Source organism: Acinonyx jubatus, chromosome F2 (genome assembly GCF_027475565.1).
Source record: "Acinonyx jubatus isolate Ajub_Pintada_27869175 chromosome F2, VMU_Ajub_asm_v1.0, whole genome shotgun sequence".
In the NCBI taxonomy this organism is placed as follows: domain Eukaryota; kingdom Metazoa; phylum Chordata; class Mammalia; order Carnivora; family Felidae; genus Acinonyx; species Acinonyx jubatus.
The window spans coordinates 58,831,626-58,857,505 of record NC_069394.1 but is presented as its reverse complement, the minus strand read 5'-3'; the positions used below and the strand labels follow the sequence as shown (position 1 = coordinate 58,857,505).

The window sequence follows — 25,880 nt, the reverse complement described above, 5'->3', positions numbered from 1 at the left end:
GACCGGGTGGGGGAGAGAGAGAGAAAAGCGGGGCTCACTTGGGGCTTGTGTTTTTCCCCAAAGCGGGGCATGAGCTCACCCGAAGCAGGGCTCACCTGAGACGGGACATGAGCTCACCTGATGTGGGACTCAAACTCACCAACTGCGAGATCATGACCTGAGCTGAAGTCAGATGCTTAACGACTGAGCCACCCAGGCACCTGAAAGTTATTTCAACAGTAACATAACAAATGTTTGATGAAAGAATAAGTAAAAATTGCTGGTAACGTTGAGACTATTAAATGTAATAGTTACCTACTAGATGTTGAGGGTCTACCGCATGTTGGGGAGTTGACTGAAGTTCTCTACTTTGATAAGAACACTAAGAGGCAGGTATTATTCCCATTTTACAGACACAAAAACTCTCCTCACAGTGTACCAAAATGGACATGTGCTGTTTGGTGCTGGCACAGCCAATGAACAGGGGGACAACTCATAAGGAAGTGTGTAGCTGGTTCCATAAACTGGCATCTGAGAAAGTGGCATGGCTGAATTGAAGCCTTTTTATGCTTCTCTATTTGAACTAATATCCTCAATTCAGCTATGTTTGTCAAAGTGCACCAGTAAACTGTGTATGTCTAAGCATGCTGCTGGTCTGGGGAGACTGACAAAGAACCATGATTCAGTGCAGTGGAGAGCTCAGGTTTTGCAGGGCACGGAGGGGTCAGGCAGTGTAGTGAACGCATAGGCCACATTAAAATTCCTGAAAGCTTGTCTTTAAAAAAAAAAAAAAAAGGTGGGGGGGTGCCTTGCTGACTTTAGTTGGTAGAGCATGTGACTCTTGATCTCAGGGTTATAAGTTCGAGCCTCACGTTGGGTGTAGAGATTACTTAAAAATAAAATCTTTAAAAAAGTAAAAAATAAAAGTAAGTAAAACTCCTTAAAGAGCAGGGTAGCAAGTCAGTGCTTCCTTTATAATTTACTCAGGTAGTCTTTAGAATGTCAACACAAATACAGGTAAATTGCTGATAGCTGGAGTGAGCCAATGGAAACTCAAAAATACAGCGTAGGGTCTTCTCTTTTGTGAAGGAAAATATAGATCTGATTATTAGAAAAAATGGAGTTCTTTCTATACACAAAAATCCTAATGGAAGAAAACCAAATTGTAAAGTACGTAAATACTGGGAAATGACATGGACAGTGAGAAATGAAAAATTATGCTGAGTCCCCCACATTACTTTGTATCATGACAAACAGATGTAGATAGCATCAAACCTTATTTTGGGCACAGATGCACTGCATTCTTTGCGGCTTTCTTGTGTTCAGATTACTTCCCAAATTCTTGCTTGGTCTCAGTGGACTGAGGAGTAAGAAACAGATTTAAGGGACACTTGTCTATCCTTTTAAATGTTCCATAGATTTGAATGTTTCTAACCTTTGCTTTTATTTGGCCCAATTATCTGATGTAAAACTGTTTTCAAAATGCTAGGTCTAGCCCTTAAGGGATGGAGTCCACACCTGTTGGCTCTACAACAATGCTATGTGTGAGCATCTTTTTGGTTTTTATCAATCTCAGCAGCAGCTACGTGATTCCAGGTACTGGCTCCCGTGGTCAGAAGCTGTTGTTAGAACATGCCCAGAACTGGAGAATTTTAGATGATCTTTGGCTTTTCACCGTCGCTTCTACTTTGACTGCATAGGAATATGATATTTATCTATCAGATTCTTTTCTTCCAAATATGTGCCATCAATGGCAGGACTGTGACTTACATTCCTGAAATCAAAGACCTCTGTTGCTTTCCTTTGAACAAATATCATAATTCCATCAAGTGCTCGATACAGTTCTTGATGTTTCATGAATGAGTTTGCTTGGGGCAAGGATGGGAATAAGAAAAGACTTGTACATCAATACTGTCATATCTTTTGCTGAGTCTATCTCTCCCTCCACATCTTCTCTCCAAAATTCTCGGCAAAGATTGATACACTATCATAGTAAGCGAACTGCTTTACCAATCACTAGCCGAACAAAGGTTAGGCCCTCACTCTTGTGTTAATTCTAATACTTGACCTAAATCAGATTTGGGATTCAAGAGAAGAAACTATATGGAAACTATATGGAAACTATATGGAACACTGCGATGAAGTATCAAAAGACCATTACAGTATCTGTCTAAATCTTTTAAGTCTTTTAGGCACAATGTGCAATTTCTAGGTTAATTCTTGAGATCAAGTTCAAGCACACACATACACACACACAGAATTCATTTATGACATGCTTCTGACTCCAAAATACCATTTAAATGTGAAACTTTAGTTAATATTTAATATTTTCTGAGGTTCAAAAATATCATTAATACCTGACTAAAAGTCATGAAACAGTAGAGTATAAATTATTCAGAACTTCTAATAAACTTTACTATAGTTAAATCGACCAAGTGTCCTTAAGGAACTTACGAAAATGGGTTCATTCAACCCATACTGTTACTTTCAATTTCATCATATTTTCTACTTTTTTATGGTTGATGAGGATGACAGTGTGGAGTAATGATAACCAACATATGAAATGAAATAGCACATTGAGAGTCAGATCTGGGACTAATATAATTTTTTTAACATTTTGGCAGGTAGCCTCAGGCAAGTCATTAACTGGAGAATTCTTTCCTAGGGATCTCATAAGAATCTAACAAGTCATTGACGTGAAAATTCTTTGTAAAGCCAATGTCTCACATCATACTGTACAGAAAATGGCATTTTAGTGTAGAGAAGGAACTCTGTTAAGTGTTCACCACTGAGGAAAGAACATAATCTGACCTGTGGCATAACCTTTAAAAAGGGGCCTTTATAGTGGGATCTATTTTTTTTTTAAACTTTTAATGTTTATTTTTGAGAGCGTGGAAGAGAGCAAGCGAGCATGGGAGGGGCAGAGACAGACACAGAATCTGAAGCAGGCTCCAGGCTCTGAGCTATCAGCACAGAGCCCAATGCGGGGCTCAAACTCACAGATCGTGAGATCATGACCTATGCCAAAGTTGGATGTTCAACCGACTGAGCCACCCAGTCGCCCCTCACTGTATTTTTTTTAATGCGTTTGAGACAGAGAAAATTTTTTTCCTAGTTCCTCCAATTGGTAAAAGCTAACACAAGTTATTATGCGCCAGGCACTGTACTAAGCACTTAACATGAATGAGCTCATTTCTCCTTCACCACCACGCGGCGAAGTGTGTGCTAAGTGCTACGGTTATGTCCATTTTACAAATGAGGAAACCAGGGTCTGGGCTTGAGAAAAATCCACAATTAATCATGACCATAGCCAGAATTTTATCCATATCCATTCATTCAGCAGTAGTCATTTTATTCTATATGTTTTGTTATTTGCTCCTACTCCCATAAATGAGACTCCTATAGAGGCTAGTGCAGAACACTGAAGTACTTTTCAGTACTTTTGGGGTATGAAGGAAATGCTGGACCACAAACCTGGGATCATGAAACTCAGCCTGCTGAACTGCTGGGTTCCTGTACTGGCGAAATATGCCACGTGTACAGCCACATAGTAAGTTGGAAAGAGGAGGCTACACAAGTTTCCGAAGCATGGGAGGAGGGCCGCGAGTTGCACTGAGCGTATGGCTGGGGAGCCTGCTTACCATAGCTCCCGAAATAGCTATTGCATTAAAAGGGCATGTAGAATATTTTCCAGATTTCCCAACCACAAAGACTTCACCCCAGCTTTGGCTTCGGCCATCAAAACTTGTGGTTTGGACATGAAACTGGAATCAATAATCTTTCTTGCACCCTGTACCTTTGCCGCCTGCTCCAAAACAGTGTGTTCCGTGTTCCATTCTTTTAGGATTTACTAGGAGATTAATCATTTAAGTTGATAAATCTGTTACAACTTAAGAGGCGATAACTTTATGCATTATTTATGTTGGGGTCTCCAATACCTTAGCCTTCAACAGGAGTGACTAATTTGGGAATTTAAGAGCACCACAGCAGCTCCCTGGGAAGCCGTTTTGGAGGTGGTCCTTTTATTATATACCTCATTGGCAGCTCGCGGTGCGTCAAGGCTTCCTAGGCCAGCATTGGACGGCCTCAAAGGGAGCCCGGGGGCTGGAAATTCTAGTGGCAGTAAGCTTATTCAACTGCACAGTGTGCTTAAGCTTCCAGAAATGTGTCTAAACAGGGGCCACAGCGAAATATTAATTTATCTGGGGCACAATGATCCAAAAACTTTAATTAATTGAAAAGTACCCAAGCAGGAGGGGGATTTACTCCAACTCTGGGTTTTCCTTAAAAACAAGAGCAGACATAAAACCCCAGATAAGGCCCTAATACAAATAATGAAGGCACTCAGCAGAAAAACGAATCTTATTTTACAAAATTATCTGAAACACCCGGGAAGAAAGAAATGCAGAAAGAAATAACATCACGGTATGAGTACCTCCTAACGATGTGGCTTCTCTGAGCATTTTATACCCCATTTCTATTGTTAATTTTTCAGCAGATCTTTCTTTTAATACAACCACCATCAAAAAATTCCACATAATTTACTCACAAAGGAAACACACCTGCAACTTTATTAATAACCAACTTTTTTTTTTATTAGAGCAGATACAGTTGTGAAAACTGTACATTATACATTTTGGTTTCAAGGATTATAAATAAAGGAACTCACAGGTAGGGAGTTCTTTTTCACAGCAAGAAACTTTAAATAAACAAGGTCATGTTTTATTAAGTACATTGGCAGACTTCATGTGCTGTCCAAAATGTAGAGTACAGTATAACAACCCATTAGAAAGAGCCTTTCATGTAAAATACAGCTGTGCACATTTTAGAAAAATACCAACAATTTGAGCTTTGTTTTTAAAAAAGCTTATAAATCATACACATATTTATAAATGGAACATGCTGACTTTATAAACATATCCTTTAGTTATCTGTTACCCATTATTTCCAAAGCATTACACGTTTTAAATAAACACTTAATAAGATTAAATATTTTGTTTTATTTTTTAAAAAAAATCCGCTTTCCCAGCATCAAGAGCTATGGGGTTAGGAAGGCGCAGTGAGTGTACGGAGACTGACACAGGAGCTGAAACGTTTCTTGGCTAAAAAAACGTACTTCCTAAATTTAAAAGTCAAAGCAAAATGTAAAAAATAAATAAATATACAAGTTGTAATTTTCATTTGCTCTCTTTCTGCTTTCTTCTTTATTCCATATCGGTCACACCCAGGATTCTCAATATATTGCACTTCTGCAAGAAACACCACTGGGTTACTGCCCTGCAGGGGACAAAGCATTCAGTCCACACCTGTGCTAACCTGTGAATTGTCTCTTCTGCATTGAAAAGGTAGCAAACAAGGTAACAAGAATCTGATTAAACCATGCAGACTGTGAAAAATATTTAGGAATAGCTAGCTCCTTCTCCACGATGTAATGTCTTAACAGAGATTTAGGATACCTTTCCTCCCCTGATTTCTTTTTAAATAATTATTTTTATAAAGACCACGTAGTGTCTCTAAGTAAGCATGCGTTTGAGTAATAAAGGATAAATTATAAAACAGCAAAAAAAAAAATCAGATTATGTCAGAATAACAAAGGACTGCAAAAGACAAATATTTAAATAAAAACGTCTAAACCTTTAAAATGTGAAATAAAATTACGAAAGGACTTTGAAGGACACGAAAGGCATAAAATCGAGAAGCAGAGGTTTAACAAAGCTTTATGCTCTACCTGAATGTATTCAACAAAAATTTAAGTTGGAGGAAAAAAAAAAGATTAGAGCAGTTATTAATAGCATCTTGCTTAACTTTCATGGGAATTAACATAGTCACTGACAAGATTTTATTTGGTTGTAAAGTACGTCAGCAATGAAACTGAATCCTTTAAACACCGATTACTGCAATCCATGCAAACTTTGACTATACTTCTTAGAATTCTGTTGTCTTTCAGCTTTTAAAATTTAGCACCTCCTAAGTGCATAAATAATTCATCTCGGTAATGTTAAAAATATTTCAATTTTTTTCTTAGGAAGGTATAATGCCTTCACATCGCTAAATTTTAAACAGCCTGTTACAGGTTTTGGAAGACTGCATGACATGAAAACAATGATGTATTGCTATCAAAATGAACACATCTTCTCTAGAATTGTGTCGTTTCTTTTCCTTGAGATGCAACAAGTGTGTTTCATCCAGCTGGGACCACACGTTGTAGAGGACTATACATCCTACTTCAATAAACGGCAAAAATGAACATAGTCGTGCACAAGCCAACGAAACGTTCTCTCCCAGAACATTCCAGGAGATGTTAAAGCAGCAGGTCACGGCATAAGACTGGTGAGTGATGCTGCTACCTATTTCTTCCAATGAGACAGGAGTGAGCGTTGGAACTGTGGCCACAGCAACACAATCCTCTGACCGCATTCCTCGGGCAGTCGCTCGTTTCCCCAGCTCCCTACTAAAAACGTCCGATGGCAAAATAGTAAGGCAGCTGTTGACTTCCATCAAGAAAAAAAAAAAATGCAGCTCCATACATTTCCAGTTTAGTCACACTCTGCTAGGACAGATGGAGTAGCCAATGCCAAGAACTTCGCCGGATGGGGCTGCTTCAGCAGATTTTAAAAAAGAATGATTATTAAGTTTTGCTCTCCAACACGGCTGCTTGCTTCAGCTCCCAGAGGACCCCAAAGCCACAAAGCATTCCCAGGGGAACATGAACAGGTCCTCTGGCTGAATTTTCCAAGTGTCATCTCTTTCGCGATCCCATCCTAATTCCAAGCCTCCTTCCCTGAGTCTGAGTCTGACTGGGGTGTGCCATTTAAAGGGCTGATGACGCCACGGCAGGGAAGTGTGGGCTAACACCGCTAGTTGTCATGACTTCACTGAGGGGTCAAAACAGTTATATCATTAAATAACTATGTTGAATCACATTCAGGCACAGCCAAAATGAAAGTGAAGGACAATATGCAGTTAAAAAAAAATAAATTTGAATATGGGAAAAGAACGTTAGAAACTGTGATTTTTATGTAGAAATTAAGGCTATTCTTACCTTTCCTAATTCCAATCAAGTTAGAAAGTGAACAAAAAGAATGGCCAACCCGATATTCAACAGCATGACAAGGACAATCATGACTGAATTAGGGCCCTGGAAATGAACAGAACAAAACAAGGCATAACATTTCCATGTTAACATCAATATGTAAACTAGCTCATAAAATCGATTACCAAAAATACAAAAAAACTCAACCCCGTTGCAGTAAATATGGCATGAACAAATGACAACAGCTCCAAAAAGTATAAACTAAAAATAGCAAAGCCGTATTTAGATGGAGCCGTCTCTGCACTTTCACTATGAAATGACTCCAGTCTTGATTTAATCTAAGAAAATGACTTACAAATAATCTCAACATTCACCTCAAAACATTCGACAACAGTCTGGGTGAGAGAGAGTTTGCCACACTGGGGTCAGGAACTAATGGAAAGTGGGCATAACTTTTTGTTAAGGCATAATTTAGATGAGACAGAATTGTTTCTTCATGAAGGCAGTTGGAAAGTAAGAATAAGATCTTTAGGATACTGAGGCCTCTCGGGAAAAATTTAGGAAAACTCAAAATGAGGGTCCCTCTTTTTCCTGGTCGTATTTTTCGACACCACCACATCCTTGAAGCAAAAATTGCGAGCGGGAAGTTGAACACTTGCAGAAATTATTTTACAGGTCTAATTCTTTACGTCTTTTCTCACAGCCACAACATTTCAGAAATCAAGTTCTATTTGATGAACTGCAGACTCCTATTTTGATAAATAAGGCTACAACAAATACCAGCTAGCCAAGGTACCCAAACTTTGTTTACTTGTTTAAACAAAAAGCAACCTTATGACCCATCTTTTCAGAGCTGCTCATGCTTGGCCATTTTTGTTACAGAGACATGATCTTGGTATTTACTATTAAAATAGAGTCTAATTCTTAAGTAGTATTAAATGTGTTCTAAACTGGCTTTAGATGGGTGGCGTCAGTATTTTAATTCTTATTTCACAGATGAGGACAGTTGTGTGATTTTTGGTGGGGGGTGTTAAGTAAGGAAGACTGGAACTGTCATTGGTCCACTGCTCATGTCACAAGGTCTAGAGCTTGGGTCATATACCCTTCTAGGAGGTTTCCTCCCCAGATGGGCCCACAACCTCAGAGGCAGAGGTCAGAGTGTCCTGGTCGTTGTCTATCCTGACACTTCATACTTTGTCACTTCTTGTTAAATTCTGTCTTTGTCCTAGACTGAGATCCACAGTGGCCCTGCATTGATCACCACTGTGTGCCCATGCATACGGATTGTCCAATTCATTCAGGTTTCCATTATGGACACCTACTATCATCTGGTACTTTTCCAGGTACTGTGGGTGTGGTAGTTGACCTTATGAATTCATCATCTTAAATGATGAACAGGGTGATTAGTAAAGTCAGGGTGGTTGAGAAAAGGAAGTAAACACGGGTTGAGATAGGGAGTATTAGGAAGAAGAAAAACCCTAGTTCCTAAACCCCAAGTAAACGGGAGGAAAAAGCAACATTTACTGCACGTCTTTATATACCAGGCAGTGGGCTAAGCATTTCTGGGTAGGTTATTTCTTCTTCACAGGTGATTAGGAGTTCCATTTCACAGAGCTCTGAGAGGGTAAGTTTCTTGCCCAAGGTTACTCATCCAGTTTAAACAAATTACAGAACTAAAATTAAACTTTGTCTACTTCAGAGCCCCTTTTTTCCCCCACATCCCTATTATAGCCACAGGACTTAGTTTAAAAATAATTAATTTCTAGGGGCGCCTGGGTGGCGCAGTCGGTTAAGCGTCCGACTTCAGCCAGGTCACGATCTCGCGGTCCGTGAGTTCGAGCCCCGCGTCAGGCTCTGGGCTGATGGCTCGGAGCCTGGAGCCTGTTTCCGATTCTGTGTCTCCCTCTCTCTCTGCCCCTCCCCCGTTCATGCTCTGTCTCTCTCTGTCCCAAAAATAAAGAAAAAACGTTGAAAAAAAAATAAAAAAAAAATTTCTAATCAAGTTCTTAAAAATGGCATTTTCATCTATACCCTATGATTTCATGGTAGCAGAAAAAAACATCAAATCTTGATAGAATACAACTATTCTAGAAGAACAGTGGGTCCTAAGTTACTAGAAGGGTCCTAATCTATGTAACTCATCAATAATGATTAACCTAAAATGTATAATGTAAGAAAAATTTATACCTCAGAAAATAATTGAAATAATCTTTTAACATTGTAACTCAGCATGGAAATTAAGGAAATGCTATTACTATCACAAACTTTGATTAGATTTTGCTCAGGAGTATGTTAAGGAGTTTGGATTCACTTAACTCTTCTGAGTCAGTGGATTTAATTTATAATTCCCAAAGACCATGATATGAAAGGCAAGGAAAAGTATATGGGGTCAGAACAACATAATGTAGAGTTCAGTGTTTTATAGTGGTCCGAGGAAAAGCAGACTAACAGAGAAAGTGCCTTTGGTGAATCTAACTTCAAAAGTTTAAGGTGAGTCTGGACTTTTTACTTCCCATTTCATAAATCCGTACAAGTTCCCTGAATTTATCTTTTTGAATTGGATAGCGTTTTGGATGGATACGTATGTATATATTGAACACCTAACATATATTTATTTATCCAACTAGGACAACTCCATTTATGAAGCCATTTTTAAAGACCTGGTAAAGATGAGGGTGAGCCAGGCATAAAAAGTTCAAACAGCAACCAGGTGGAAAATAAATTCTGGGATGCTATGTTTAATAGGTAGATATTGAGACGTGACCTCTGTGTTCTTCAGATACCTAGGCTGGGCACGGGGTGGAAAGCTTTAAGGTGAAGTCTCATAAACATGACTGTGGTAGCCAGTTGTAGCTTAAAATAGCAAAATGAAAAAAAAAAATCAGTCTTGCTTTTCAAGACTGACTGAAACAGGTGGAATAAAAGAAGCTGTAGCCGGCAAAGTGCAAGTCTTGATTGGAAGAACTTTCAGGCAGTTAGAAAAGAAAGTGTAGGACGGCAAAATGTGGAAAGGAGTTCTAGCTCAAGAAATTTACCGTTTTTCCTTCAAAAGACTATTCCTCTTTTAAAACTGTGAGGAATAGTCTGGTGAGCTACTACAGTTTATGTTAAATCTAAAACTTCTCTAAAAACGTGGAAAGCACACAATTTAGTATTAATAGCCAAGTTTTTACGTATTTACTGTTTTTAGGGTTTCAGCGTGTGTGTAACTTCAAGGGATGCCTTAAAGTTTTATAACAATTGAAAAGCAAGATTAGGTAAATTTCAAAATAGACTTGGAAGAGAGTAAATGGTAAGAAAAAGTGCAGGCAGTTCTCAGAAGGAGTCGATTCCTTCTTAGGAGAGCCCTTGCTGGGTCTGTTTGATAAGGCTGTGAAGATGTCTCTCGTAGCTCCTACAAGTTGTCAATGTTGCAAAATCCTACAAAAATGTTGGTGCCACACAGAACGGTTTCCCTGGGACATTAGTGCATGTGCAACCATGGCCCATAGGAGTCACATGTTTCCTGAGAAGGGATGCTAGAGTAATCCCTTGGCATCACCTCCCTTCTCTTATTTGCTTAGTGTCAGCCTGTGTCCCAGAAGATTTTCTCTATTTCTAGAAGATCAATATCCAGGGTGATCCTGAGAATGGGTCCAAATCTATTGGAATATTTGTGAACTATTTTATGCTTTAGCAACTACAGTGTTGAAACCGTAATAACCATTGTTTTTTGAGCACCTATCCAGGTGCTAGGCGCTGTGCTAAGAACTGTGGAAGGAAGCACTAACTCAGTTAATCTCCTCAACAACACTATGATACCAGTGGAGAGGAGCAACTCACAGAACAGGTAGGAAACCTGCCCCAGGGCCCATGGCTGAGAAGCAACACAACTGGGATTTGAACTTAGAGAAAATCTGGCACCAGAGTCCACACCCTTAGCCACCAGCCTATACTGTCTCAGTCAATAGGCTGGTGACTAAAAGTCCAGATTCCAGTGTATCCAACCAGCCTAAAAATGGCGATTCTGACTCAAACCAGATCTCTCAGCTGCCCACCAGGAACACCGATTCAGTCTGATTTTCCGTCCAGTGTGTGCTTTATTGTGAATACTCCTATGAGCTTTCAAGTTATTTGTAAACCTCTAGCTTATACAGTGTCTATGTCAAAATTGTATGCACTATTCCTTTGTTCTAAAGGTGGTTCATTAACTACCTTTATGACGGTTTTAACTGTCAGGAAAACAGTCACCAGGAGTGTGAAAGGCAGCTTTCTGTTATTATCAGGAAAAGAAGGTTAATTGTTAAAATCTTCACAAGGAGGTGCCAAGGCATCTTGACTTCTGGTTCCTGTCACGCACAGAGGCTGTGGAGTGCTAGGCCTCATGTACCTTAAGGTGTGGAAGGGACCTTAGAGACCGACCTACCCAGCTGGAGGGTGCCCAGCTACCTCCAAGAATCAGATGGTTCTGCACAGAAGTAAAAAAGATAACTTTTTCTAAACAAGGAAGTGGTGAGTTTATCACACACTAGTAACATTTTAAAGAAAGTTTACAAGACACTGTATATGGCCTTGCATTGTTTGAATTTCACCCTTGTAAGTCCGGCAAACCAGCACTAATAGAGTTAGTCTGTTTTGAAAACCATTTATCCCCATGGAGGATGACTCTCAGGAAGTTAACGCAGTTAATCTAATTTATATTTAGATGATTAAAAAGATGAGAACTAGTGTTGTAAATATTAGCAAAATAAACCTAAGAAACATCAAAGGTAAGTTAATAAAAAAGATGAATTTCAATTTTTTAACATTGTTACTGTTTAATTGTAAACAGTTTAACCCTGTTAAACTTAACAGACAAAAGAAAAAAAAACTTACAGTGGTATTATATTCTTGTTGCCCAATTTATTAATCTGCACATTTACGGAAAAGTCTCAGAAATTACTAAGTATTGGGTCAGCTGTGGCTTCTTCCCTAAGCTACATTTAACAAGCAACACCTTTGTTCCAAAAAACATGTGACTAGGTCAAAAGATCAGTTGGTCAGCTTCCAGATTTTATAAACTCTATAGAATTTGATAAAGTATGAATTCCTTATATCATTGAACAAATAAATCTCTACATGCTTATCAAATGCCATTAGCAATAATATGGTTGAAGAATTAAAAACCTTAAGTGCTCCAGACTGACAATAAAACTAGCATTTACCAGGAAACTGAAATCTCTGACAAGTCAGAAGACCAAAGCAATTTTCTCAAGTAGTTGAAAAGAAAATGTTCTAGTTGCAAAGCCTGGCTAATTGAGTAAAATCCAAACTAAGTATTTAGGGGAATAATTCGCAATAGCTAGAAAAGATGTTCTTTTTTCTTTTTTTTTTTAAATTTTTTTAATGTTTATTCATTTTTGAGAGACAGAGCATGAGCAGGGGAGGGACAGAGAGAGACAGAGGGAGACACAGAATCTAAAGCAGGCTCCAGGCTTCGAGCTGTCAGCACAGAGCCTGACGCAGGGCTTGAACCCACAAACTGCGAGATCATGACCCGAGCTGAAGTCGGACACTCAAGCGACCGAGCCACCCAGGCGCCCCAAAGATGCTGACTGGAGTAGCTTTTCCTACTCCTTCACTTTTAGTCTGTCTCTTTAGGTCTGAAGTGAGTCTCTTGTATGCATATACATACAGATAGGTCTTGTTTTCCATCCATTCCTTTATGTGTTTCGTGAGGGTCAAAGAAGGGCTAAGAACCTAGTGAATGGTAGTGGAAAAGCCTCTTCCAAGCCAGGGCTCCGAGAGGTGCTGGCCCTGGTCAGGGTCCCATGACTCCTTTCTTAGCTACAGTTAAGGACTACATGTTTGTGTTTCTCCAAAATTTGTATGTTGAAACCCTACTTCCCAATGTGATGGTATTTGGAGGGGAGCCCTTTGGGAGATGGGCCCTGGGTCATGAGGGTGGGGCCCTCACGAGAAGAGACACCACAGAGTATGCTATTTCTCTCTCTCTCAGCCATGTGAGGATACGTACAGCAAGACAGTCTACGAACCAGGAATTGGGTTCTTGCCAGACATCAAGTCTCTGGCACCTTGATCTTGGGACTCCCCAGCCTCCAGAATTACAAGAAAGAAATATTGTTTAAGCCATCTAGTTTATGGCATTTTTGTTACAGCAGCTCAAACTAAGTGACCACAAAACTTACCAAGAAGTGTGGGTAAAGGCTTGCTAACATGTGACACACCAATAGCCCAGCTATCTGAATGATGTCTAAGGTGGGTGGCTGAGCCAGCAAGGAGGAATTTCTGCTCTGACAGTTCTTTGCTGTCTTAGGCTACAAAGATGCTAAGCTCTACCCTATACAGTCCTATGTTCATTCATCAGAACTTTCGCTAGCCGAGCTGTCATCGAGATGCAAGTTATCCTACGCCGCTACCTGAAAAGAACCAAAAGAAAGAAAAAACACATCTTGCACAACTTACCGAATTGGCTTCTTTTTCCAAAGAAGGGCATGAATCGTTGCTTGCTGGATTCTTTGGTATAGCAAGTTCAGACTTCTTAGCTTTTGGCTCAGCTTTGCTTTCTTTGGCAACTGGTTTTGTCACAGATTTAGGGGGACTCCACTTGTTGGGTGATGGCTTGTGCACCAGCGCTGAGGAAGACTGGCTCGATCCTTCATCTTCCTCCACGTCTTCCGGGGGGTGCTGGGGGGCATTCAGTTTCACGTAGTAGCCGTGGTACTGAGAATGCAGCTCCCCGTTACTGGGGTTAGGGATGTGGTGGCGGCCAGAGTACTTGGAAAGGGGCACCATGGCTCCCACCTCCTTCGTGGGAGGCTTTGACATCAAAGGCTTGTTGATGATGGCTGTCACCTGCTCATCAGCCACACTCCGTTTGTCTTGGTTGAGTCTTGCCCCTGAGCTAGGGTTCTGCTTCTTCGTGGGTTTCGGGGAGGAGGGCTGGGGAGAGTGGCTTTGTTTGGGACTTGCTTCAGGAGACCTGGGGGGTGTCGTGCCTTTGCGATAAAAATGAGGAGATTCCTTTGGTGTAGGTGGCTTTTCTGGTACTTTTTCTTCTGGATTTTCTTTAGCATCTACACCTTCCTGAAATCTCTGTTTGATATAATCTGGGCCTGGGGAAAAATTGACAACAGAAGGGAAGGTAATAAAATAAAAGCAAGGCGTAAAGGCTTGTTTCTTAGGGCTATCTATATGCATTTTTTGCTAGTCAGATTAGCCATTCCTCTTGTTTCTTTTCCTTTAAAAATATTGACAAGGCTTGGATTAAGCATGAGCACACTTCATTTCCCAGGGGAAAAGATTATTTGTTGCTGAAAACGTTAACATTTACCATTATTTATACTATTGTGATAGCTATAAAAGTTAAACAGTTCTGACTTCTCTAATAATTGTATCATTCCTGCCTGCTTGCAGAACACCGAGGTGAAATTCAGGTTGATGCAGCACTGGTGATAACACCAGAATTAACCTGCATATTCAAATTATGTGGCATAATTAGAACATAGAGTACATACTCTACTAAACAGACAAGAGTCTGTTTAGTATATTAAAATATTTAAATTATTTAATAAACTGACATTCAATAAAGCGTCTACTGCGTAAGTAAGAATAGAACCTGCAGATGACATTTTTAACGCAACTTCCTCAATGGGTCATTCAAACTTCCTGGAGTCTCTTCACAGGGGCTGTGAGCATTTTCTGTAAGCATTAAAGTCATGACAATGCAGTTGTTGTCTTTGACTCTGTAGTCCCAAGATTTTTTTTTCTTTTTCTAAATACTTTAGGATTGTTTACAATAATCATGTTATTTTTACATATGGAAAAATCTGCCTTTCAAGAAAGTGTTGCTACTTGGACTTATTATTTTTGTTTTTTGCTTTCATTTGCATGGAGTATCTTCCTACTCTTTCCTTCATTTTCAGTCTACAGTGAGTCTCTTGTAGGCATATAGATATAAATGGGTCTTGTTTTCCATCCATCCCTTTACTCTGTCTTTTGGAGCATTTAGACTATTTAAGGTAATTATTGATAGATATGTACTTATAAAAAGCTGGGATAGTAATACTTACATCAGACAAAACAAAGACTGTAACAAGACACAAAGAAGGGCATGACATAATGATAAAGGGATCAATCCAACAAGAGGATATAACAATTGTAAACATTTATGCACCCATCACTGGAACACCTGAATACATAAAGCAAATATTAACAGATATTTATTTTCTGCCTGGATGATCTACCCAAGTGGGTGTTAGAGTCTCCTACTGTTATTACATTACTGTCATTTTGTCCCTTTATAAGGGAACAGTGTCTTTGAATGATACATTAGACCAGATGGACTTAACAGATTATATACAGAACATACATTCTTTTCAAGTGCACATGGAACATTCTCTAGGCCAGATCACATGTTAGGCTGCAAAACAAATCTCAATAAATTTAAGAAGATTAAAATCCTAACTGACCATAACAGTGTGAAACCAGAAATTATAAGGAAAAAAAAAAAAAAGGAAAAACCCACAAACATGTGGAGACTAAACAACATGCTACTAAACAACCAATGGGTCAACAAATAAAGAGGAAATAAAAAAATACACGGAGACAAATGAAAACAAAAACAGTGATCTAAATCTTTGGGATACAGCAGAAGCACTTCTAAGAGGTAAATTTATAGCAATACAGGTTACCTCAAGAAAGATCTCAATACAGGTTAGCAATACAGGTTACAATACCTCAAGAAAGATCTCAATCTAACCTTATACTTAAAGGAACTAGAAAAATGGAATAAAGTCCAAAGTTGGTAGAAGGAAGGAAATAATAAGGATCAGAGCAGAAATAAAGGAAATAGCGAGTAAATGTACAACAGAAAAAAATCAAACAAAACTGATAAACATTTAGCCAGACTCCTAAGAAAAATGAAAAAATAGAAATATAGGGGGAACAACCAGCACCACACAAATATGAAAGATTAAAAGAGACTAATACAAAAAAATTATATGCCAACAAATTGGATAATCTAGAAGAAATGGATAAATTCCTAAAAACATATAATCTTCCAAAACTGAATCAGGAATAAACAGAAAATCTTTTTTCAATGTTTGTTTATTTAGAGAGAGCTTGTGCACAAGCAGGGGAGGGGCAGAGAGAGAGGGAGAAAGAGAATCCCAAGCAGGCTTAGTGCAGAGTTCTATGCAGTGCTTCATCCCACGAACTGTGAGATCATGACCTGAGCTGAAATCAAGAGTTGGACACTTAACTGACTAAGCCACCCAGGTGCCCCAAGAAGAAATAGAAAGTCTGAACATATCAATTATTAGTAATGAAATTGAAATGGTAATCAAAAAACTCCCCAAAAATAAAGTCCAGGACTAGATGCATTCAAAAGGTGAATTCTACCAAATACTTAAAGAAGACTTAATACACAGTCTCCTCAAATTTTTCCAAAAAATAGAAGGGGAAGTAAAGCTTCCAAATTTATTCTACATGGCCAGCATTACCCTCATACCAAAACCAGACAAAGACATTACAAAAAAAATACAGGCCAAAAGATATGATGCATACAGATGCAAATACCCAACAAAAACATCAGCAAACTTCATTTAACAATACATTAAATGAATCATTCACCATGAGCAACTGGGATTTATTCTGGGGGATGCAAGGATGATTCAATATTTGCAGATCAATCCATGTTATATACCACATTAACAAAATGAAGGATAAAAATTGTATGATCATCTCAATAGATGAAGAAAAAACATTTAACAAAATTCATCATTTACTCATAAGAACTGCCAACAAATGAGTTTAAAGGGATCATACCTCAACATAATAAAGGCCATATATGACAAGCCCATAGCTAACATCATATTCAGTGGTGAAAAACTAAGAGCTATTCTCTAAGATCAGAAATAAGTTAAGAATGTCCATCTTGCCCCTTCTATTGAACCTAGTTCTGGAAGTTCTAGTTATATCAATCAGATTAAGAAAAAGAATTAAAGGCGTACAAATTGGTAACGAAGATATAAACTTACTATTTGCAAAAGACAAGATACTATATGTAGAAAACCCTAAACACTCCACCAAAAAACTATTAGAACAAATGAATTCAGAAGTTGCAGGATACAAAATTAATATACAGAAATCTGTTGTATTTTTATATACTAATAATTTGTATAGAAACATTAAAAAAATTTTTTTTGTAATGTTTATTCAGTTTTTGAGAGAGAGAGAGAGAGAGAATTTGAAGCAGCTTCCAGCTTTAAGCTGTCAGCACAGAGCCCAAAGTGGGGCTCAAACTCACAAACCGCGAGATTGTGACCTGAACTGAAGTCGGACGTTTAACCGACTGGGCCACCCAGGCGCCCCTGTTAACAATTTCTAACAAAGTGGCAGAAAGAAATTAAGAAAACAATTGCATTTACAAGTGCACCAAAAACATTGATTAAAGAAACTGATAACACAAGGGAAAGATATTCCATGCTCATGGGTGGGAAGAATTAATATTGTTAAAATAACCATACTATACAAAGCAATCTATAGAATCGATGCAATCCCTATCAAAATAACAATAGCATTTTTCACAGAACAAGAATAATCCTAAAATTTGTTCAGAACCACAGAAGACCTTGAATATTCAGCCAAAACAATCCTGAAAAAGAACAAAGCTGGAGGTATCACAATTCCAGATTTTGAGATACACTACCAAAGCTATAGTAATCAAACAGTATTGTACTGGCACAAAAATATATTACTGGAACAGAATAGAGAGCCCAGACATCCATGCTTATATGGTCAACTAATCTATGACAAAGGAGGCAAGACTATAGAGTAAGGAAAAGACAGTTCCTTCAATAAATGGCTGTTGGAAAAACTGGATGACTACAAGCAAAAGAATGAAACTAGACCATTTTCTTACACCATACACAAAAATAAAAACAGATTAAAGACCTAAATGTGAGACTTGAAACCATAAAGCTCCTAGAAGAAAACATAGGCAATAATCTGTTTGGCATCAGCCTCAGCCAACACTTTTCTAGGCAAGAGAAACAAAAGCAACAATAAACTATTGAGACTACACCAAAATAAAAAGCTTTTGCAAAGAAGAAATGAACAAATCAAAAAGGCAACCTACTAAAACTGGAAGAGGATACTTCCAAATGATATATCTAATGAGGGGTTAATGTCCAAAACATAGAAAGAACTTACGCAACTCAACTCCCCAAACACCACAATCTGATTGAAAAATGGGTAGAGGACCTGAACAGACATTTTCCCAAAGAAGACATACAGATGGCTAACAGACACTTGAAAAAATGCTCAGCAACACTAATCATTAGGGAAATGCAAATCAAATCCACAGTCACTTTACATCTTTCAGAATGGGTGGTATCAGAAAGACAAGAAGTAAGCATTGGTGAGAATGTGGAGAAAAAGGAACCGTTCCGCACTGTTGGTGGAAACATAAATTGGTGTAACCACTGTGGAAAACACTATGGAGGTTCCTCAAAAAATTAACAACAGAAATACCATATGATTCAGTAATTCCACTACTAGGTATTTACCCATAGAAAATGAAAATACTAATTTGAAAAGATATATGCACCTCTATGTTCACTGCAGCATTACTTACAATAACCAAGATATGGAAGCAACCCAAGTGTCCCTTGATAGATGAATGGATAAAAACGTCACATATATAAATACTGAAGTATTACTCAGCAATGAAAAATAAGATTTTTGACATTTGTGATAATATGGATGGACCTATAGGATATTATGCTAAGTGAAATAAGTCCACATGAAATACCACATGATTTCACTTACATGAGGAATCTAAAAAGCAAAACAAACAAAAAGCAGAAATAGCTTCATAAATATGGAGAACTAACTAATGGTTGCCAGAGGGGAGGAGGGTGTGGGAGGGGCAAAATGGGTGAAGGGGAGTGGGAGATACAGGTTCTTGTTGTGGATAATCAGCCACTCTCATCTCCTGAGGTGAAGTCAAGGTCACAGAGTGCAGGTGGCCCTTTTCTCTGCCAACAGGCAAGAGCTGACAACAGCATCTCTTGAGTAAATAGGGAGAAACCACCCCACCAATTTGTTTACAGAAATTGGCATCTGTTCACTTTCCTTCCTGTCCTCCACTTCCATCCCTCACACCAAACTTAAAGGATTTACAGAGGAGCTTAAGAACAATTATCCTTAATACTTAAAATACATACTGTCCACTTAGACTTTTAATTGCTCTTCCTGTGCTGAGTAGTAACTTATTGTTATGAGACTATGTACTATTTATACAAGGTATTTCCCAAAGTTTAAAGCCTCACCAAAATCTTAGGAAGCAGGCATTATTATCCCAATCTGCTGATGTGAAAATAGCTATAGTAGCTGAAAACCTAAAATCACATAGCTCCTGTGTTTCCTTAAGACAAAATGTAATTCAACATATAATGTAGTATCTTAAGCCAAGAAATGACAATTCCCAAGGATCCACAATTACAGGTTATATTCAGGGGTGAAAACATAGCAAACAGCATTATCCCACTTTCCATCCTCCAGAAGTCTGAAGGATGCAAACTTCCCAAATAGGATAAAATCCTATGTCACCAATTGTGCTCTCTTCTCTAAACCTGATAAGCTCCCTCAAAGGCTACCACCCCTTTTAAACTTGGCAATTTTCGGGGTGCCTGGGTAGCTCAGTCAGTGAAGTGTCTGGCTCTTGATTTCAGCTCAGGTCATGATCTCATAGTTCGTGAGATCAAGCCCCACATGGGGAACTGTGCTTAGTGTGCTTGGGATTCTCTCTCCTAACTCTCTGCCCCTTCTCTCTCTCAAAATAAAATTAAAAAAAATAATAATAAATTTGGCAATTTTCTTTGAAAGTATGAATTCCTGGCCCAGAAAAGGTATCTCAGTGGAGCAAAGAGAAAGGGGGATCTGCAAATCCCTCAAAAGGTGAGATCTTCCTGTTTCTGAATTCTTTCTTGGTGCTGTGACCAGCACATACCTCCACCAAGAGAAAGAAGTGGCAGCGGCACCAGAAAGTGACCTTTCATCAATAGATTTGCCCCTATTTCAAAAAACCCATTAGGATCATTTACGCTGGTGTTTCATGGAGAAAGAACCTCATTATTCTATGGCAGATTTATTTTTTTATAAAACCCCTCCTACCCTCCTGTGATAAGGGATATTATCTGATAGAGTTTGAGGCAGTGTGTTCCTTACATACTTTTTCTCTGACTCCTTATACTCAAAATTTCATCAGAGTTGGTTGGTTTTATATGTACTTCACTGTTATTCAATTTTACAGCATTACGGAAATACAGAAATTACAAAGTACTTTTATTTTTATTTTTTTAATATTTTATTTATTTTTGAGAGAGAGAGAGAGAGGCAGAGGATGAGTGGGGGAGGGGCAGAGACAGAGGGGGAACAGAGGATCTGAAGCAGGCTCTGTGCTGATAACAGTGAGCCTCATGTGGGGCTCGAACTCATGAACCATGAGATCATGACCTGAACTGAAGTCAGATGCTCAACTGAGTTGACTGGGTACTCAACACCCAGGTGTCCCACAGAGTTCTTTTAATGTCTTCAATCTAAGGGGTACAAGCAAAAGTTATTTTTGCAAATCTAAAGATCAAATCTAAAGTGAATATTTAACTTAAATAGCCATACAGAAGAGAGTGGAGAAAAAAACAGACTCTGGCAAACACGATTGCTTATACATTCTTAAAGTTGTGAGGAAAAGATACAGAGTCACTGAACCATGAGAAATAAAGCTGTCACAAAGCCCATGTGCTTCATTTGGAAAATATGAGACCGTAACAGTGCAGCTTACAAATTTAGGATTTATCCAAATTTGTAAGGAAGAAATAAACTGTCACTATTTGCAGATAACATGATACTATATATAGAAAATCCTAAGGGCTCCACCAAAAAACTATCAGAACTAGTAAATGAATTCAGTTAAGTTGCAGGTTACACAATATACAGAAATATGTTGTGTTTCTATATACTAATAATGAAGTAGCAGGAAGAGAAATTAAGACAAGAATCACATTTACAACTGCATCAAAAAGAATAAAATACCTAGGGATAAATTTAAGCAAGGAAGTGAAAGACCTGTACTCTGAAGATTATAAGACACTGAGGAAAGACACTGAAGGTGATACAAATGAAAAGATATCCCATGCTCATGGACTGGAAGAATAAGTATGATTAAAATGTCCATACTACCCAAAGCAATCTACAGATCCCTATCAAAATACCAATAGTATTTTTCATAGAACTGGAATAGTCCTTAAATCTGTATGGAACCACAAAAGACTTCAAATAGCTAAAGCAATCTTGAAAAAACAAACACCAGAGGCATCACAATCCCAGATTTCAAGCTATACTGCAAAGCTATATAGTAAGCAAAACAGTATGGTATAGGCACAACAAGAAACACATAGATCAAGGGAACCGAATAGAGAGCCCAGAATTGTACCTATGCTTATATGGTCAGTGTAGGATAAAGAAGGCAAGAATATACAATAAGGAAAAGACAGTCTGTTCAATAAATGGTGTTGGGGAAACTGGCCATCTACATGCAAAAGAATGAAACTGGATGACTGTCTTATACAAGACACAAAAATAAACTCAAAATGGTTTAAAGACCCAAACATCAGATCTGAAACTATAAAACTAATAAAACAGGCAGTAAGCTCTTGGGCATTGGCCTTAGCAAAGGTTTTCTAGATCTGTCTCCTGAGGCAAGGAAAACAAAAGCAAAAATAAAATATTGGGACTTCACCAAAATAAAAATCTTTTTCATAGAGAAAGAAACCATCAACAAAATGAAAAGGCAGCCTACTGAATGGGAGAAGATATTTCCATATGATATATCTGATTAAGGGGTTAATTTCCAAAATATATAAAGAACTCGTACAACTCAACACCGAAACCCCAAAATAATCTGATTAAAAAATGGGCAGAGGACCTGAACATTTTTCCAAAGAGATATATAAATGGCCAACAGACACACGAAAAGATGCTCAATATCACTAATGATCAAGGAAATGCAAATCAAAACCACAATGAGATGTCACCTCACACCAGTAGGAATAGCTAGCTAGTATCAAAAAGACAAGAAATAATAAATGTTGAAGGTATGGAGAAAAAGGAACCCTTGGGGTACTTGGGTGGCTTAGTTGGTTAATAAGCATCTGACTGTTGACTCTGGCTCAGATCATTTCCTGGTTCGTGAATTTGAGCCCCACACTGGGCTCTGTGCTGACGGTACAGAGTCTGCTTGGGATTCTGTCTCCCTCTCTGCCCCTATCCCACTTGCTCTCTAGTTATCTCTCTCTCTCTCTCTCTCAATAAATAAATAAATAAATAAATAAATAAATAAATAAATGGAACTCTTGTGCACTGTTGGTGGAAATGTAAATTGGTGCAGACACTGTGGAAAACAGTACAGACATTCGTCAAAAAATTAAAAGTAGAAATACCATACACTACAGTAGTAATCCCACTACTGGGTGTTTGCCACAAGAAAAGAGAAACACTAATTCAAAAAGATATATGCACCCCTATGTTTACTGTAGCATTTACAATAGCCAAGATGTGGAAGTAACCCAAGTGTCCATTTATATATGAATCAGTAAGTAATATGTGGTACAAACACACACACAGAGGAATATTACTCAGCCATAAAAAAGAATAAGATCTTGCCATCTGTGACAACAATGGACAGACCTAGTGAGTATTTTGCTAAGTGAGGTAAGTCAGAGAAAGACAAATACCATATGATTTGACTTATATGTGGAATCTAAAAAACAACACACAAAAAAGAACAGAAATAGATTCATAAATCTATGAAAAGAACTGGTGGTTGAGAGGGCATTGGTGAGATAGGTGAAGGGGATTAAGAGGTAAAAACTAAATAAATCAAGGGGATGGAAATGACGGCACAGGGAATATAGTCAATATTGCAGTAACACTGTAATAACTTTGATGGTAACTACACTTAAGGTGAGGCTTGCAGAATGCATAGGATGGTCATATCAATCACAGTGTTGTACACCTGACACGAACACTGTATGTCAAGTTTATGACAAAAAAAATTACTAGAGTGGTGGACGTACATTCTAGGGCCTACTTTACATCTTAAAAAAATTCTCAACTTTACTATGCATTCATAAATGGCTAGGTAAGAAAATAAATGTACTGTAAAGCAGTGGCTCCCTATTTGCTGCCTATCAGAGGCACCTGGGATATGATTCCTAGAGACTTTGAATAACTATGAAGTGCAGCCTTGAAATCTTGATGTTTCACAAATGCTCCAGGTGATTCTAATGTACCCAGATACAGCCATTTAACAGCATGCCAAAAAAAACCCCAAAACAAACAAAAAAAACATTGACTAGAGATGGACCTAACTCCAGCCTTACATGATTACATCCAGCTGGCAATGGTTCCAACATGGTGTAGTCATGTGGAGACTGGCCAGGAAGGAGGATATACAGTTAGATTTTCTAGAGTGAGATTAAATGCTTTTTTAAACAAGACATATAATGCAGAGGACAGAAGTTTTTCCTGGACTATCTTCTTGGAAGGCATGTGTTGCGCTTGCTACTTGTTCTGTGGAGTAATGTGTGTCAGGCAGGGCCACACCAGCGACACAGGATTGAGGAGCCACAGTAGTTCATTAAAAAGACTGGTCAGGGGGCACCTGAGTGGCTCAGTCGGTTAAATGTCCAACTTCGGCTCAGGTCATGATCGCATGGTTCGTGAGTTCGAGCCCTATATTGGGCTCTGTGCTGACACAGCTCAGAGCCTGGAGCCTGCTTTGAATTCTGTGTCTCCGTCTCTCTCTGCCCCTCCCCCCTGCTCATGCTTTGTTTCTCTAAAATAAATAAACATTAAAAAAAAATTAAAAAAAGACTTGTCAGAATATTTCCAGGAAGGAAAATTAGGATACATGTTGATAGTTGTTGCAGTAAGCATTTTCATCTATTTTTACAGACCGTATCTATGAATCCTGAGGGACTCTTCCCCCACCCCAGGGATTCATATGAGGAAGAAGTCAGATACAGGCCACACGACATCAAACAACATTCAGCACGTGTCATCCACCAACACTGAGAGGTTACTTGCTACAGTTGGCATGGAGGCCCTGAACAGATACGGCAGATGGTTAACAGCAGGGTATGCACCTAGTTCCTCACAGGTGAGCCGTGGATGGCTGGGTATGGGCAGAAGCAGTGCCATGAAGATTCCCCCAAACAAATGCCTGCAAGGACTGGGCGGATAGCAAATGCTTTATGGCAACGTCAGAAGTCATTAAATAGAAATCAGATATTTTCTATGGAGACTGCCAATCAGTAAAGATTGGAAGATTCTAAACAGATTACATAAGCGGTAGCAGGATTACTTTTATATTCTATGTGGAAAGAACACCCATTTCCTACAGGACTTCAGAGTCCCATCCTTAAAAACACTGCTACTTCTTTGAACGTAGCCATGGCACTCTTGTCTGTAGGCTGTGGTACGTCCATTCCGCTGCCTTGCGCAGGGCTGGCTCTTAGCACATGCTTGTGGAACCGAACATACTGAAATGAGTAAGCGGTAAGAATAACCAAACTCATGAATTATTAATTTCATGTCAACTAATAGATCATTTTTAAAATATTTGAGAGAGAGAGAGAAAGAACACACAAGCAGGGGGAGGGGGAGAGACAGGAGAGAGAGTACCAAGCAGGCGCTGTGCTGTCAGCACAGAGCCCGACATGGGGCTCGAACTCATGAATGATGAGATCATGAACCAAGTCAAAATCAAGAGTCAGATGCTTAACTGACTGAGCCATCCAGGCATCCTGTATTTCCCTTTTGCTATGAAAACAGTTACTCTGAATTCTGGGTTTTGGAAAGTGAGTTTAGAAGTCATCTGTTTCAGGATACTTCCCTTTTCTTAACCAAAAATACTACATATTAATGATAAGCATAGACCATTAAATAATGAAAATATGCTTTGATTTCTAAAGATTTATCATTCATACCACAAATGTGACCTTAGTTTAACCCTGGCTCATAATAACCTAAAGACTTCACTTTTACTTTAAATAATGTACAGAGTGTATGTGTGTGCACATACATGCTATTATGGACTGAATGTATGTATCTCCCGCAATTCATATGCTGAAGCTCCAACCCCCAATGTGTTTGTATTTGGAGGTGCGGCTTTTGGGAGGTAAGGAGGTTTACATTAGGTTATGAAGGTGAGACCTTCATGATAGTATTAGTGCCCTTATTATTATTATTATTATTATCATTATTATTATTTTTGGTTTATTTATCTGGAGAAAGGGACAGGAGAGCATGGGCAGGGAAGGGGCAGAAAGAGAGGGAGACAGCATTCCAAGCAGGCTCCACACAGTCAGCATTGAAGCTCCACGTGGGGCTCAACCCCATGAACCACAAGATCATGACCTGAGATGAAATCAAGAGTCAGACACTCAACTGATGGAGCCACCCAGGCACCCCAGTGCCCTTATTAAAGAGGAAGAGAAACCACAGTTCTCTCTCTCTGCATACACATGTACCCAGGAAAGGCCATGTGAAGAGAGGGAGAAGAAGGCCATCTGTAAGCCAGGTCGATGGCTCTCTACCAGAACCCAACCACACTGGCACTGTGATCTTGGACTTCCAGTTTCCAGAACTGTGAGAAATAAATGTCTGTTGCTTAAGCCACCCAGTCTGTGGTATTTTACTTTGTTATAGCAGCCGGGCTGACTAATACACATGCTTAAACACAGGAAGGCAAAACTTGCTGAGGATGTTGCCTAGGGAATAAGCTGGCAATCTCTTAAGAGGGCTCAAAGCAAATATGTTTACC

The 25,880-nt window shown here is 38.8% G+C and overlaps 1 protein-coding gene across 3 annotated transcripts in view; it reads right to left on the bottom strand.

Moving 5' to 3' along the window:
• Positions 1-4,548: 4,548 nt before the first annotated feature.
• JPH1 (junctophilin 1) overlaps positions 4,549-25,880 on the bottom strand; it is an 83,560-nt gene continuing 62,228 nt past the window's right edge. The window contains exons 4-6 of one of the 3 annotated variants that reach the window (XM_053208713.1): positions 13,457-14,106; positions 7,022-7,117; positions 4,549-6,854 (exon numbers count right to left, since the gene is read on the bottom strand). In XM_053208713.1, the coding sequence (XP_053064688.1) occupies positions 7,037-7,117; positions 13,457-14,106 (731 nt within the window). In that variant the 3' untranslated portion in view covers positions 4,549-6,854; positions 7,022-7,036. The remainder of the gene's footprint in view (positions 6,855-7,021; positions 7,118-13,456; positions 14,107-25,880) is intronic. The other 2 variants (XM_053208715.1, XM_053208714.1) reach the window with 2 other exon arrangements.